General features: G+C 33.6%; 1 protein-coding gene across 3 annotated transcripts in view; it reads left to right on the top strand.

Annotated features, from left to right (window-relative positions):
• SEPTIN7 (septin 7) overlaps nucleotides 1-14,097 on the top strand; it is a 92,395-nt gene extending 78,298 nt beyond the window's left edge. For all 3 annotated transcript variants that reach the window (XM_043871639.1, XM_043871638.1, XM_043871640.1), the window contains 4 exons: nucleotides 3,065-3,190; nucleotides 7,560-7,695; nucleotides 11,903-12,042; nucleotides 13,035-14,097. In XM_043871639.1, coding sequence (XP_043727574.1) covers nucleotides 3,065-3,190; nucleotides 7,560-7,695; nucleotides 11,903-12,042; nucleotides 13,035-13,074 — 442 coding nt within the window. In that variant the 3' untranslated portion in view covers nucleotides 13,075-14,097. The remainder of the gene's footprint in view (nucleotides 1-3,064; nucleotides 3,191-7,559; nucleotides 7,696-11,902; nucleotides 12,043-13,034) is intronic.
• Nucleotides 14,098-16,877: the final 2,780 nt, after the last annotated feature.

Here is a 16,877-nt window from a genome sequence, read left to right as displayed (position 1 = left end):
TATGTAAAGAATGTTTCATAAATATTAATTGCCAGTGCATGCCCTCTGATTTTATTATTATTCTCAATTTTAAATCTATGCTACTTACCTAGTGCTTGAAGCAATGATAATATTTAACTTTGTCTTATGTGTTTTTTATATATGCAATCAATAATTCCCTATGTACATAAAATACTATAGAAAGGGAAGCTAGTTAGTAGCCAGACTTTGAACATTTGAAGGTATGCAGCCTTCTCCCTGATGAGTGGGACTGCGTAGTATACAGGCATTACAAGCAAATGGACCATTCTTACAGGGAAGCAACAAGACAATCATACATGTGTGGAAATATTAAAAATTCTAAAATTACATGATATTACATAATTTATATATATAATATATACAAGTAGATATGCTGTGTATGTTTACATGTATTAAAGAAACTCAGAGTAAGTATTAAGTGGTATATTTTCATGGAGCGGAACCAGGTAGAGAAGGACTTATGAAAATAGTTGGCCTTAAGATGGATTAAGATAAATAGAGTCATCAGATGTTTATATGTGGGATTGGGAGTGATCCTACTTAACTTTTTTGTCAAGTAGAGTGAAGATATTGTCTTCAACTTCTTGAGGTAGATGGTTACGCAATTCTGCTTAATAAAAATTTCGTTTATTTGTTAAATTTGTTTTAGCACACTTGTTTTTTCTTTCCTAAGGTGTAAATGTTCACTTACACTTCTGCTAGATGCTTTGCCTCTTAACATAATTTTTCATTTATAGTCTTTGAAACATGTGAAACATCCTTGATAAATACACTTTGAAAATAAGTTTAGGAATATTTTACTTTATTGCTTTTCCTTCTAAGTTCAGAGGAGAGGTAAGGTATATGTTAGCTCATGTCTTTATGATAAAGGCAACTAGTAGATATTTAATAAATACTTGAAGGAAATATCAATACCAATATTCCATATGTCTGTGAGTTCCAAATAAGTGAAATCCTGCAGGTTAAAGTCAGTGTGGTTAAAGTAGTGGTTGCTTCTAAGAAAGACGCAAGTTCAAAGCTGTGTCATTTTGCTAATTTAGAGAACTGACTGTTGCAGGCAAAGCAAGGCAGACAATGGAAAAGAGGAAAACTTGATAAAAATAATTTCAGGATGTGGCAATAGACAGTGCCAAAATCAAATAGAGAAGGAAAACAAAAGGAGAGAAGAGAATGGTATAGTATCAGCAATTAGAAATGGAAAAGATAAATTCAAGAAACTGTGGAGAAAACTATATTACTAATTATTTTAAGTGTGGAAGAATGAGTTGATTTTTAAAAGAGTAAAGTAAAACATCTTTAATCAAGTGGAAATAGAGACTTTTATAACCTGAAAAATACCAGAACCAAGTAATCATAAAAAAGGTTATTTTAGTAAAAGGGAAAAATCTTTCATCTAAAGTGTTCAGTGACATTAATGAAAATAGTTTAAGGCTAGTTAATAAGTCCACCTTATTTTATATATCTTGTATTTCAGCTACTAAGTACTTTAACTCAGGTCCTTTAATGATTTTTTAATGATGCATTGATGAGGTAATATATGATATTTAAAATTACAAAAAGATTGTTTTATACTGGCATGGTTATTTGTTTTTATTATTCTCTACGTAGAGAAATTGAAAACAGTAATATGTCCTAGAAAATCAGCAATGTTTATCATATCTCAGCTCCAAATCAGTTTTTTCCAGGGCCCATTATGTGCTCTGTGTGAAGAATGCAAAAGGTGATGGCACGTTTTTTGTAAAAGGGGATGTTTACAGTATAGTTGAAGAGGTTATATGCTGTCACCTATCACATATACTGGTACCATTAAAGACTGGTACCATTAAAGACTGGCAGCCAGGGAGAAGGTGGTCTTGGGTTAGAGGGGCTTGACTTCAAGTCTGCCAGGAGAGCTCCCAAAGCAGAATGGAAGAACTCTGAAGTTTGAGAGTTTGAAGTTTGGGTATGCTTGGAGTAAGAAACTGTCTGACTTGACAGAAGTAGAGAGGGATAGAGCTTTAGATAACTCCAGTGGCCATGGAAAGTGTATATTCATCAAGGGGCATATATTCATCAAAGGGCAGAGTTATAAAGGACAATGAGGCTTGTGGAAAACCCAGTCTTAGAAATAGGAGGAGTAAACTATCAGAGAACTGCAAAAAAATGTCCCATAGAGAATGAATCATAGTAATTGGCCATCACAAAAGGGAAAAGTAATAGTAAATGTTTCTTGGCTATCAGAATAAAAACAGACTAACACCTTTATGTTTGTCTCTCATAAGGGAGTTTTGGTAAAGTGGTGGAGATGAAAGATAGGGGATTAGAAGTGCAGGAATGAATGATGGCAAAAAGGAAGATAAAATGATACAGAGTACTGCCACACCATGTACATCCAAGAACATTGCATTGGTAAAGGATACAGTAAAGCAGCTCACAGGAGTCTTTTAGCATCTTGAAACACTAGGGAATGGTAAAATTGTTTCATGTATGGGTATCTCCTATATATTGATTTTATGTATCATAGATAATGTCTGCTATGAGCAGACATTGATTTAACCAAAATACCACATTTACAGGACAATTGGAATAAACAGGAATTTATTCAAAATTAAAATTTCACAGTTTGAAGCCAACTTGATGTGTAATCTGTGTATTCCTATATATTAACCTGAATAAAAACTCAAATATTAGTAATATTAAGGAAATATTAGGGAAAGCAACTTCTTTTAGGTTTGTGAACTTCAGTAGGAACTAATCTACCTTTCCTTCTCTAGTAAAATAAAATATATACTATAAAGGTAAATACTCTTCTCTAGCAATGTCATTCTTTAGTAACTGCTTTGAGAGAATTTATGGCTTCTAAACTTTAATTTGGAACTTATATTTCCATTAATGTCAAGTTAGCTCATTGTATCTTGCTCTCCCTTACATGTAAGTGAAGTGTCTTACAAGTGTCTTCCTTGAAAAGTTTCAAGTCTGAATTTTTGGTTTGCTAAAAGTTTGAATTTACATCAAAGCTTTTTTAATAGAAGCAAATTCTTTATGTGTCTTTTATTTATGACAGAACACATATGCAGGACTTGAAAGATGTCACTAATAATGTACACTATGAGAACTACCGGAGCAGAAAACTGGCAGCTGTGACTTATAATGGAGTTGATAATAACAAGAATAAAGGGCAACTTACTAAGTAAGTATACATCGATTCTTCCAGGAATGGTATTATTTATTTAGTAAAAAATCATATTATTTCATTGCCATCAAATTCCTCTTGGCTACTCAATAGAAAATTGGAATAGTGTTCTTTATGGGCTTCCCTAGTGGCTCAGATGGTAAAGAATCTGCCTGCATTGCAGGAGTCCCAGGTTTGATCCGTGTGTTGGGAACGTCTCCTGGAGAAGGGAATGGTTACCCACTCCAGTATTCTTGCCTGGAGAATTCCACAGAGGAGCCTGGTGGGCTACAGTCCATGGGTCACAAAGAGTTGGATACAACCGAGTGACTAACACTTTTACTTTTTCATACATTGTTTTTTTAAGACATAATGCTATTGCACATGTAATAAAGTATAGTATAAACATAACTTACATGCCCAGGGAAGCCAAAAACTTGTGTGATTCCCTCTATTTCTATATTTGTTTTGCTTTATTGAGATGGTTAAGTTGTGGTTACCTTTTTCCCATATGTTAATTTTATCTTTGTTTTCTATAGCCTTTTCCATCTTTATCAATAACTGAATTCATAGAAATAACTGAAAATACAGGTTTTCAAAGGGTAATCCTCGTAACTCTTTTGGTACATGACAAAGTTTTCATTGATCTAAAGATATATAAAGACAGTTTTCTGAAATCCCCCCCCTTTTTAAATTACATCTTTTATTCATGTGTCCTTTCATGAAAATATGGTATTATTTTATTTATGTTTAGTTTTAACACTCTCACTTGGCAAAATAAGATGTTGGTAACTATTGTTTCCCAAAATGTTTGAAAATTTTGTTGCTCTTAGAAATCCTTAATTTAACTGAAATTCTTTTGGAAAATGACAATTGCTACATGTTTGTATACCTAGTGATCTACCAAACCACCAAACCAAGAAGCACAAGTAGTAAATGTACTTGCTTAAAGAGTTCTTCAGGAAAGACCACATATAATTTAAATGAACTTTGGTTGTCTTTTCGTTATACTCAAAATGTAATACATTTGAGCATTTATACATTTATATGACCAAAATGTAGGTCGTATAACACAACCACAGTAGGGTCTTAGGTCAGCCTTAAATGTGGTCTTTGCTGTGATTCTGTTATTGGTCACATGAAAAGGATAAGTCGTTTTTCAGGATCCCCTTGAAAAGATCCCTAAAAGAAGCTAAGTTGCATCTTTGAGGATTTAATATGATGCTCAGGTTATGTTGACCTGTGTTTTAAAAAAACTTTTACCGGGTCTTTTTTTGGGTTGAGTTACGTTGAATTTCTCTGACAAGCTTAAGTTTATAAGCTTTAGCTTGTTTATGTGTGGCAGCAAGCGTTTTCATTAAAAAATGGGTAGACAATGAAATAATTAAAATGGTTTTTCTAGCTATCTAATAAAGTTTCATTTGAAAAAATGTGATGACAAAAAGTTATCCTTTTTCCTGTTTTCTACATTATAAACACATTTTTGTATTACGGTTTTCTAACTAGCACTTTAATAAAGATGACTAGAATGGAGATGCTAATTAATTTAACAGATTTATAAAATCATTTTGACTGGTAAGAGTCTTCAAAAAGTTAATTTCTTATATGTGTGACCATTTTCTTATAATACTGGAATATCACTCTTGGTTAGGAAGCAAGTATTTTTACAAGGCTGAAAGACAGAAAGTACAAGTGTGAAATATTTAGCATCTCTTTGAAAGTATGCATATGTAAATAGGTTTAGAAATTTGAACAGACTGTCAGGAGATAGTTGCATAGCATATTTACTTTCATAATGATTTGGTATAGGGATTATTAACAGAATTTGGAAAAGAAATTAACTATCTTCAACAAATTTGGCCATAACTTTTGTTTTAGGAACGTGAAAGTGAAAGTCGCTCAGTTGTGTCCGACTGTTTGTGACCCCACAGACTATACAGTCCATGGAATTCTCCAGGCCACGATACTGGAGTGGGTAGCCTTTCCCTTCTCCAGGGGATCAGCCCAACCCAGGGATTGAACCCAGGTCTCCTGCATTGCAGGTCGATTCTTTACCAGCTGAGCCCCTTTAATCTGTGGATTTGCTTTTAATTGCTACTTTTATTTTGGTTTATTCTAAGTGTGTTTTGTTGTTGTTTAGGCACTAAGTTACGTCCCACTTCTGTGACCACATGGACTGTAGCCCTCCAGGCTCTTCTGTCCATGAGATTTCCCAGGCAAGAATACTGGAGAGGGTTACCTTTTTCTTTTCCATTTATGTGTGCTAAGTCTCTGCTTTTTATTCTTTTAGATATGGCACACTTGAAGACATTTCATTTGTTTTTCCAAAGACATAAGCAGTTTTAGTATGTAAAGATTTTTAATATTTAAAAACAAATTTTAAAACATCAAAGCTCTACAATCTTCTGTTTTCCTCCAAGAGTTATTTAAATGATAATTTAGGTGACAGTGTTCCACTCTTAGTAAGGTGGTAGGTAGCCTTTTCATGTGCAAAGTATACTACAGATTCTTTACATTTATATGGATTGGTTTATTCCTCCCAAGGATGAAATTAAAGAGTATTTTATAGATAGGTTATTATTAGTGGGAATATATATTTAATTTTAAAATCACAATTCCATCTGAATTTTAATTATTTTTTAAATTCTAGTGTTATAATTTATTTAATGTTCACAATATATTTTCGAGTTGCATCAGTGTTGTTGGATAATCTTAAATTGCTTAACATATTCAGTTATTTAAGATGGCCAATTCAAAAATCATTTTTAAGAATATTTTTTTCCTAGAGTCTAAAAATGTTTTGGGGAAGGGCAGAAGTGAGCTTTATAGAAATCAAACAAAAGCTTTGAACCCTTACTAGAAAAAATGCTTGTGTGAACACACAACACAAGCACACACGTTTGTTGTGTGATTTCAGGACTTCATTGACACTCTGCCCAAGAGATTTGAGGCCCCTATATTAAAAATACCTGCCATAAATATATCAGCTTTTAGTGAAATAATGATATTTACACTTTAAAATTTATTCCAGTTTACCTAGCTTTTTGAATGTTGATTCTCCTAAGTTAATGTTTGGTTTATTTTCATTTTCAGAACTCCTGATTAATTGTTTAATTATTAAAACATACTGCAGGTTTGTTCTTTTGATGAAGAAATATCCTTTAGTTAAGTAACATTTTGTTCTAATTTACACTAATTGCAAAAACAAATCCTCTTGGTCACAATGGTACATCACATTTTTGTCTTTTCTTTTTGCTAAGAAAAATCAGTAGGCAGTGTTCTTCTGTCCTGTTGTTAATTTAATATATTCCATCTCGGTCTCTTGTTCTCCTCCTTGATAGGGAAGAATAGTGCTATGATGGTCAGAAATATTCAGCCTCATAAGGAGAGAAGTCACCATAATCAGAGTGTGTCAAATCAAGATCAGAGTGACTAGCCTTGAAGTTATAGATGGAATACAGAGCCTGATTTTGTTTTTAAGCCATAATTTAACTTTTTTAACCACTTTATTCATTTAGGTTTGCAATTAAATGGTCAAAGCTTGTTTTTGTGGAAGCATAATATACGTGTTTTATCAACAAAGTAAGACAAGGGCCTGCCTCTTTTAATCTGTCCCAGTGTACGTGAATAGGTTTTTAGAGATCCTGAAGGCCACAGAGCCCACTTTTCTTTCTTCTCTGGGACTGTAGTAGGTTACTGATACTTTGCCATTCTCTTTTCTGTATAAGTATACTAACCTTCACATAAAGCATATTTGTATTTTTCAACAGAAAATTTTGGAAAACACTGTGCAGAGATTTGAGTCTGTGAACTTGAATAGAGTGGACTACTTTTTAATTTCTGTTTTCTGGCATTTCAGAAATGTCAGGATATTCATTTGCTTCTGATACTCTCTTTTTCTGCCTCCCTCCCTCCTCCTCCTCCATTAGTTCAATACCATTTTTCATATTAAAATTTTGTTTAGAAATTAATTTTCTTCTAGTTTTTCTTTTTGAGAATGTATTTAGGGAATGTGTCTTTTCCATTTTCCTTCTATAGTCTGTTTTATGTGTTTTCTTTAGATTTGATATGCATTAGGTTTAGGGAGGCTTCAAGTTATGAAACTTCATGGAAGGAAGTTCTAGATTGTAAATATTTATAAATTTTAAAAGTTTCTGAAGAATTTTTTCATATGTTCATACATAAAACTTCAAATCTGTGTTCTGTGTTATTTAAGGTGGTGTCAGAATAATTAAAAGCTTATTTTGAAGCTTGTTTTCAAAAAACAGAAAGCAGAGAATTTAGTAATGGCATACAGCAGCTCATTTGTTTTCATCACTGTTTCAGAGTTTTGTATTACACTTTTCATTTTTAGACATTTAAAGATTGTCTTTGATGTTCATAATAGGAGCCCTCTTGCACAAATGGAAGAAGAAAGAAGGGAACATGTAGCTAAAATGAAGAAGATGGAGATGGAGATGGAACAGGTGTTTGAGATGAAGGTCAAAGAAAAAGTTCAAAAACTGAAGGACTCTGAAGCTGAGGTAATTAACCATATATTTTCACCTTTGACAAAATACTCCTTTTCAAAATAATGTAAATAAAATTCATAGATAATGTAACCATTCTATAGATTTTTTTCACATGTAATATGCAAATTTAATGTGTGTGTGTGTTCAGTCGAACTCTTTGCAACCCCATGGATTGTAGCCTGCCAGGCTCCTCTGTCTGTGGGGTTTCCCAGACGAGAATGTTGGACTGGGTTGCTATTTCCTCCCCCAAGGGAGCTTCCTAACCCAGGGATTGAACCCGCATCTCCTTGACTCCTGCATTGGCAGGCAGAGTCTACCTCTGAGCCACCTGGGAAGTCAATATGCTAATATAATTTAAAAGAGAAATGAAAGCAAGCATTATGTGTACAATAATATATATTTTAATAATGTGTTTAGATATAAGTATACTTGGTAGGAAGACATAGTAGAATATCGAAAGTAAATTTTATTAGCTATAGTTAACAAATTATGAGAAATGAAATTTTAAGCCTTTCCATATAGTCGGTATAAGAAAGTAACAGAGTTTTGGGTAGATACAAGAGTAAAAAGTAGCCGTAGGATAGTAATAATCGACCAGACTTACTTGCATATGAATGGAGAAAGAAAGAACCCTAATTAAACTATGGGCATGCTGTGATAAATTACAGACAAAGAGGAAGAAATGAAGGAATGTGATTTTTGTAAATGAGTTGGGCCTTATGTAACCCTAGTGTCAGTGTAATTCCATTGTTGCAAAAATCAAGTAGGGTCGTGACAAAGCATTCCAGCAAGCTGTTCTACCACCTTAGAATCCCTCTACATATTTAGTTTCTATTAATCAAAAAGATCATGAAGACATATCCATCTGTAAGTGATAAGAAATAAAAGATGGAGAAAATATACACTTAACACAAAAATCTATGGAGAAGGAAATGGCAACCCACTCCAGTATTCTTGCCTGGAGAATCCCAGGGACAGAGGAGCCTGGTGGGCTGCCATCTATGGGGTCGCACAGAGTCGGACACTACTAAAGTGACTTAGCAGCAGTAGCAGCATAGAATAAGTATTTGGCTTGATGTCCAAGAGCAGTAGAAGAAACTATAGGTAAACACAAATCAGCAATTTCAGTATGATGTTTTCTCAGCATAGATTTATTATCATTGTGCTGAAAATTACTTTTAAATATGTAGGATGACATTAATATGAAATACTTTAAATATTTAAATATTAATATGAAATACTTTAAAAAAATGTTTAATTGGAAGATAATTGCTTTACAGTATTGTGTTTCTGCCATACATCAACATGAATCAGTCATACAATATGAAATACTTAAAAAATTACTTTTAATAAAATTCAGTGAATAAATGTGGATCCACTAATATAATAATATTTGTATTTAAACATTAAGAAGAGACTCAGATTTAGTTTGTTACATCTTACAGTTGGTCTCTTTGCTTTTGTAATTAATTACTACATAAAATACATAAGCTTTCTTTGACTAAATATATGTTTAGTCATACTTTACGACAAAAGTACTCTAATCCATTGAGTAGACAGAATGCAGAGTATTCAGTAGTTTTGAGGAAGTGTTTTTATTCCACATTAGATTTCTCTTAAATTACTGAGCTTTTCATGTAATCTCTTATCACAAAAAAAGTTACTTCCACTACTGTTACATTTATAATATGTGTTTAATTCAGTGGGGCTATAGAATAGCTCCTCCAGGTTTAAGATTGCCAATTCTGCAGAACTAGTATCTTGGGTACCTGTTATTAAGATGACATTTAGGAGATTTTTTTTTTTATTAATTAGGTTTTTATTAAATCTATCCATTTGAGTCTCTGCCCCTTCACCAGTTAATAAGTAATCTGGAAAATCCCTATCAGAAAGTAAATAAAAACAGGAGTAATCAAGTGTGCATTATTTCCACACTTAGGTTTCGATGAAAATCTAAAAGGAGTTGAATTTACGTTTAGAACAGACATATTTTAGGGTCTCCTCCTAAGAGTAAATGTCATAAGCAATTATGATACTGTAGATTTAGAATCTTTGAGAGTTTTTATGATTACTGTGAATGGTGAAAACAGAGTTTTGTAACACTTAACTACTCTTTGAAGAATAGTCTTTATTAGCATTGAAAGAAACTGTAAAGCAAGGTGAGCCAAGTTTCCCCTAATTCTGTGAGCCATATAAGTATATAAATATGAAGTCTATTTAACCTTGTATAATATTGTTTTCTCAAGTGCTAGATATATTTATTTGAGGCATAGCTGCTAATATCTTGTAGCACAGTGTATTAGGCACAGTACTAAGCATCTTTCATAGATTATGTTTAGTCCACACCACAGCCCTACAAGGTGGGATATTATTGTCCCATTTCCATTTTTTACTTGAGAGGAAAGATAAATTGACTTCGTCAGTGCTGCATGACTTAGTCATTATTTTAATGCGCTTAACTGTGCTCTTAATCCTAGACAAGTCTACAGTCATGTATCCACAATTTCGAATCTTTAAAAGCTCTGAAAACTGCAAAGTCAGAAACAGAACTAACAGTTTTACCCCCACTTGATGTGAATATTTATATACTTTGCTGCAAAAATCAAGAATGTGTTTGATTATAGATGCTACCTTAGACAGCCCAGGTGTTGGTTTGTAAATATAGTAAGTAGACCTTTCTAAGTGGAATTGGCTTTCAGAAATCTGAAAAATTCTGAACTATGTAATACATCTAACCCTAAGAATTTCTAGAAAGTACAGGATTGTGACCTGCACTTTTAACCTACATGCAGTTAACACAAAAGAAAATGTATATGTGATAGAAAGGTACAGATAAAGAATGATGAACACTTGTAAACCTACAGCCCCGTTTAAAAAAGAAGGCATCAGTTCATTTGAGGCAGCTGTGTTTCTCTCCCCTAGTGTATCCCTCTCTCTCTTCCTCAAAAGTAACTGTGCTGGATTGTGTGTATATAATTCCCTTCCATTTTCTCTTTTTAATAACTAAAGGCATTTCCCTGTGTTCCTATTTTCTGATATTTTCTTAGTAATGTGTTTGCTATCATCAGGAAGATGTTACTTCAAATTTGATTCATATTTGCTTAAATATATCTTAGATGGTTTCGTTTTGTAGGAACTGCATGAAATATTTGGAATAGAAATGAATATGAAGTCACTTTTTGTGGGTTTATGAAGTAACGAAGAAAACAGATTGTATGCAAAATTATAATCCAAATTCAAGATGTTAACTCATTGATGTAATACAGTCTTTAACGAACATAATTCCTGGACATCTGAAAGTTTTTATTTAATAAATAGTTGTTAAGTTATTTGATGTAGTTAGTTAGATTTATTTGTTTATTTTTTGCTTGAATTTTTTCCACAGAAATGGATTGACTAGTGCCTAAATGGACTATGTCATGAACCATTAGATAAACTCTTTGTTTCTGCAGTTACTTTGCATGCGTGTTTTTTATCTTTCAGCCAGCATTCTTTTCAGCATTAATTCTCAATAGAGAAAGAATTATCTGTTTCAGAATCATGGGGGCTTGTTGAAAGGGTGGATTTCTAGACTTAAAAACCCAGAAATTCTAATCCAATATGTCTGGTTAGGTCCAGGATTCTCTATTTTTAACAAGCGTTTAGGTGGTTCATACGAAGACTGACATTTGAGAACTACTGCTTTATAAGAATCCAGGGACCTTATCGCCTCATCTTGTAACTCTTATATTCTTACCTATTTGCTTTCTTTTCACTTGTCTCGCTTTCTTAAACTTGGAATTATGAGACAGGTTCAGATCTTGGTTCCGCTGCTTTTAGCTAATGACTTTGGACAAGTGACATAGACGCTGCAGCTGTGACTGTTTGCTGCTCTAGGAGTAGGAACAGTGGTGTCTCCTCTGCCCAGCTTCCTACATGTTTGTGAGTAAGGAATAATGAGATGATAAAGATATGAGTATGCCCATTATAAAGTGCTACACAACTGTAGCTTATTGTACTTTTTTTTAACCCCTTGTTTCCCAAGATTATTCTCTTTGGTCACTGGCATTTTGGGTGGTAAGTCCTATAGAAAGAAGACTTTTAGACAGTGCTTTCCACGTGGTACTCTGAATTTATAGCATAAGAACTGAATGCTCAGCTTTTAACATTAGACTGCTCGGATGAAATGTATTTCTGATTTCTCAGACAGTTTTCTTTTATGTATTGTGTTCTGAACTAGCTCCAACGGCGCCATGAGCAAATGAAAAAGAATTTGGAAGCACAGCACAAAGAATTAGAGGAAAAACGTCGTCAATTTGAAGATGAGAAAGCAAACTGGGAAGCCCAACAACGTATTTTAGAACAACAGAACTCTTCAAGGTATCTAATGTCAGATTTCCAAGAAATATGTGTATTAGCTTTAAATAATTATTTTCCTATTTATTTTAAAAACATTAATATTTTAAGACATTGTCCATTATCATACATCCCAAGCACAAATTATTTTCACAGATGAATATTTTATATAGATTGATACACTCTATTATAACAGTATTTTTTCCACTGTAAACATTTTCGTGACTTAATAATCTTCATAATTATAATTTAGTACCTTCACAACATTCTCTTCAGGTGACTCACCATAATTAGTTGTTTACCTCTTCCTGTCAAATATTGGACATAATGGTTATGTGTAGTTTTTGGCAAACAGAGAGCATTGCTGCAATGTTCTCTTTACATTTAGAGGTATATTTTTATTGTGTTGGATTATTTCATTAAGATAAAGTTTTAGATACCTAGTTTCTAATGCAGCTAGTTACTCACTCTTAATTTACTCAAAAATCGGGTGGTCTTTGTACTTTTCCTCATTAGTCCCATTTAAAACTGAAAAGTTGCATCCGTGTAAGGATTCTGCAGTTTACCCTCACTGCTAAACGTTTTCAGGTCTACACATTTGTTCTGTAACACTATGCGTCTATTAACTTTTCCCTTGAGAAAGATGAAAATTTATCTGTGAAAAAAGAGCATTTCAGAATGCAGATGGCTGTCGGAGAAAAGGATACCTTACTTGATGTCAGTTGACCTTTTTTGATTTGTACTATTTCCTTTAGGAAAAATTTTTTTGTGTAAAAAATGGGTTTTTGTCATATTTCTTACTGTTTGTCTTGGAATTTTGTCAAATATTTGTCCGAGAAAATATTATAGATTAGCATTGTCCTTATTGTTAACTTCTAAATCTTCTAATTTTAAAATAAAAATGTAACACAATTGAAAATCCAACACAGTTGTAGTTGGTTTAGCTATTGGTATCATATGTTATCTATGTTTATAAAGTAGTTACTCATTTTGATTGTTTTCGTTCACTCATTTAGAACCTTGGAAAAGAACAAGAAGAAAGGGAAGATCTTTTAAACCCTCTATTGACCACCAGTTACGTATTAGTTGCCAATATGCCAGCTTGGACATCAGTGTTTGTTGGATCCGTTTGACCAATTTGCACCGGTTTTATCCTTAATGATGGATTTAACAGCATGACAAAAATTATTATTATTATTTTTTTGTTCTTGATGGAGATTAAGATGCCTTGAATTGTCTAGGGTTGTTGTGTACTTAGAAACTAACATCTCTAAGTACCTTTCCTACATTTTCTTTTTTTTTATTAAACAGATGTCTTCAATTTAATGCAAGAAAACATTTTACTGTTGTACAATCATGTTCTGGTGGTTTGATTGTTTACAGGATATTCCAAAATAAAAGGACTCTGAAAGGTTTCATTGAGGATAAATTGCCATAATATGATGCAAACTATGCTTCTTTATGATAATTATAATACAGAGGTTCCATTCAATGCAGCGTATACAATAATGTAATTTAGTCTAACACAGTTGACCCTATTTTTTGACACTTCCATTGTTTAAAAATACACATGGAAAAAAAAACCTATATGCTTACAATGCACCTAGAGCTTTTTTATAACAACCTTTTTTTTTGTTTGTTTTGAATTCTTTAAATATATATTATTCTCATTTAGTACCCTCTTTAGCCAGAATCTCATTACTGCTTCATTTTTGTAATAACATTTAATTTAGGTATTTTCCATATATTGGCCCTGCTAAAAAATAGAATATAGCATCTTTCATATGATAGGAACCAACAAGGAAACTTTCCTTTAATTCCCTTTTTACACTTTATGGTAAGTATAGCAGGGGGGAAAATGCATTTATAGATCATTTCTAGGCAAAATTGTGAAGCTAACAACCAACCTATTTCTACCTATGTGCAGTCTCTTTAATTTTACTAGAAATGGGAATCATGGCCTCTTGAAAAGAAAAAAAAAGTCACCATTCTGCATTTAGCTGTATTCATATATTGCATTTCTGTATTTTTTTGTTTGTATTGTAAAAAATTCACATAATAAACAATGTTGTGATGTAATTGAGTGTGGGGTCTTAAATATTCTGCAGTTGATAGAAAAGACTAGAATGTGTTTGGAAAGAAACTTTCCAATTTGAATTTGCCTTCATGATTGTAACTCTTTTGTTTGTTTCATTTAGAATGTGTTTGTGCTGATTTTCTAATTTATGGAATATAGTATCTATCTACTTGTTACTGTCTCCTATTAACACATTTCTCTGAGAACAAATTTCAACTCACCAGGTGAAGTCTCAAGTCCTTGGACTGAAATTTTTTAACTGGAAAAGAGAGTGGTATAATTTCTTTTCACTAAAGTCAAATGATAAGAGATTTTAACAAAATGCTTTGTGATATTTTAATGATTAATGCAACATAGTTTGTAACTTTAAAAAGTTTCACTGTATCTTTTGATGATCCTGTCAGAAGGAAGTAACTGATTATGATGATTACCCAATATTTTTGTTGACATTAGAAAGTGAAGGGTTTAAATAAAACAGGATGCTTAAAAGATCCTTGTTGCTTTTCAGAGATACATAGATATAAAGTATAGAGCATATTAGGAAGATCATTCACTTTACAGAATCTTGACTTCACATGTAGGTTCATTCTGTGATACTGTTTTTAAAGCAGATCTTATGAGGCATTAAAAACATGATTTAAGATTACTGCAGTAACAATTTATCCTTCCTTGTTGGCCATCACTAGTTAAAGATTGTCTTCGAAAATATAGTGCTTTCTGCTGTGTGGTTTTTTTTTTTTTTTAAATTGGCTGTTACTCCAAGACCAGAATCAGATATTCAGAAATAACTGTACATAAATATGCAGAGATATTTTTTGTTTGGTTTGGTTCTTATAATAGAGATTTGGTTAACACCCCTAACGAGAAAAGTTTGGTTTTAGGAAAAATAACTTATTGAATTTGGAGACTGCAAAATCAGAAAGTTTATATTGACCACCTGTCTAACTGGTAAGTACTGTTGCTTCTAGAAACAAGGTTCCATTTAAAAATTCTGTATGCATTGTGGTAACTTTGTAAAGTCACCTTTATTCTATTACCCTAGTGGAAACTTTCAGAAGTTGTAAACAGCAAACTTGTAAACAGCAAAGTGGACAGTACCTGGTCTCCATTGTGAGAGCCATTATAATAAACTGGAGTAACTCTTTAACCACTATGCTGTTTAAATGAGGCCAGAGAAGCCCTAATCCAGGTGCACATCTCATGGCAGAATCATGCTGCCACCTAGTGGGAGTGAGAGCTTATTGTTTTTATCAGGTTCACATTGGACCTGTGGCTTATTTCTGTGGAGCTCAGGTTCTAATTTTGAAAGCTAAGGAGATACAGACTTGTGCTTCTCCGACTCATTAGCTTAGTGTCACACCACCACCCACATATTCTGACTCTTTGCACCTTTCATACCTTTTATCCTCTTGGAAAAAGACCTAGGAATGTGGAGGTCAGGGTATAGTAGGTGAGCAAAAAGGTGGAAAGAATGCAAGATTGCAACAATAGCAAAGTGTTGACTTAGCAAGTCATTTAGGTCACTGTCTCCAAACCTGATACTGTTTCTTTGTGAAAATATTTTTGAGCATGTATGTGTGATTATACCTATATAGTAAATTATATACAGGTAGCACTGTGTTAGGGCTTCCCAGGTGGCGCTGGTGGTGAAGAACCCACCTGCCAGTGGGGGAGACCCAAGCGACGTGAACTTGATCCCTGGGTAGGGAAGATCCCCTGGAGGAAGAAATAGCGATCCACTCCAGTAATCTCACCTGGGAAATCCCATAGACAGAGAAGCCTGGCAGCCTGTGGTCCATGAGGCAACAAAGGGTTAGACACAACTGAAGCAAGCACCATGTTAATACGAACATTATGAAACAATTTTTAAAACAAAAAAAAGTTTAGCACTCTTCCCAAGCCCCAGTAAATTATCTAATATACTCTACTTTGGAAGCCCTTGGTTTAATATGGTAGTCGGTAGTATGTAGATCATTAATATTACTGTTAAATCCCTAAGGAAGTCCTGCCATGGTATCCTACTTGATGTAAAAGGAAAAATTATTGTGTGTCCGATAAATTGAAATCTTTTCTAAAAAATAGCTTGCAAATAAAAACAAAAGTTTGTGTACTTCATTCAGGGTATTTACCCTACCTCAGTCAGCTAAATAGTTTGCGTACATTATCTTCATTTAATCCTTATTAGATAGCAGTGTCATCCTTTCCATAGATGTGGAAACAGCTTTGGAGGTGGTTAGTGACTTACCCAGTAGAGAGGCGGTAGCTGGTGAAGTTGGAGTATGAATGGTCTTGGCAACAGCAGGACCTGTGTGCCTCAGCCTTACGCCATATGACCCCCTGGTGTGTGTGCCAGAGAACACGGAGCACACTGACTAATCACCTCGGTTCAGGCCCCATCGGTGTAGATTAGGTATGTTACTTTCTGTTTCTGAGTATTTGTCTCTTCAGCCCTAAGGTAAGGCTCATACCTCCCTTGCTAGTTCAGAGTGCAGATTGCATTGTGACTGTGCATGTGAAGGTGCCTGGACCTTGAGAGAATTTCTTGAATTTTAAGAAATTCAATTTAACTGAAAAACAGTTCAACACCTTACTCCCTTCCCAGAACGTTGATGGATGTGGTGATGCCAGGGCCATAACAAACCAAGAATATTGTTTTTTTCTACTTTTAGGTAAGTTTGCATGCTGCCATGCTAAGCCTCTAGACATGCTTCTTTGTACACAGAGCCTTTTTGGAATTACTAAATGAGGTATGTTTCAACAATAGGGTACACCATAGAAATAA

The sequence above is a fragment of the Cervus elaphus genome, chromosome 18 (genome assembly GCF_910594005.1).
Source record: "Cervus elaphus chromosome 18, mCerEla1.1, whole genome shotgun sequence".
NCBI lineage: Eukaryota > Metazoa > Chordata > Mammalia > Artiodactyla > Cervidae > Cervus > Cervus elaphus.
This window is presented reverse-complemented; position numbering and strand designations above follow the sequence as displayed.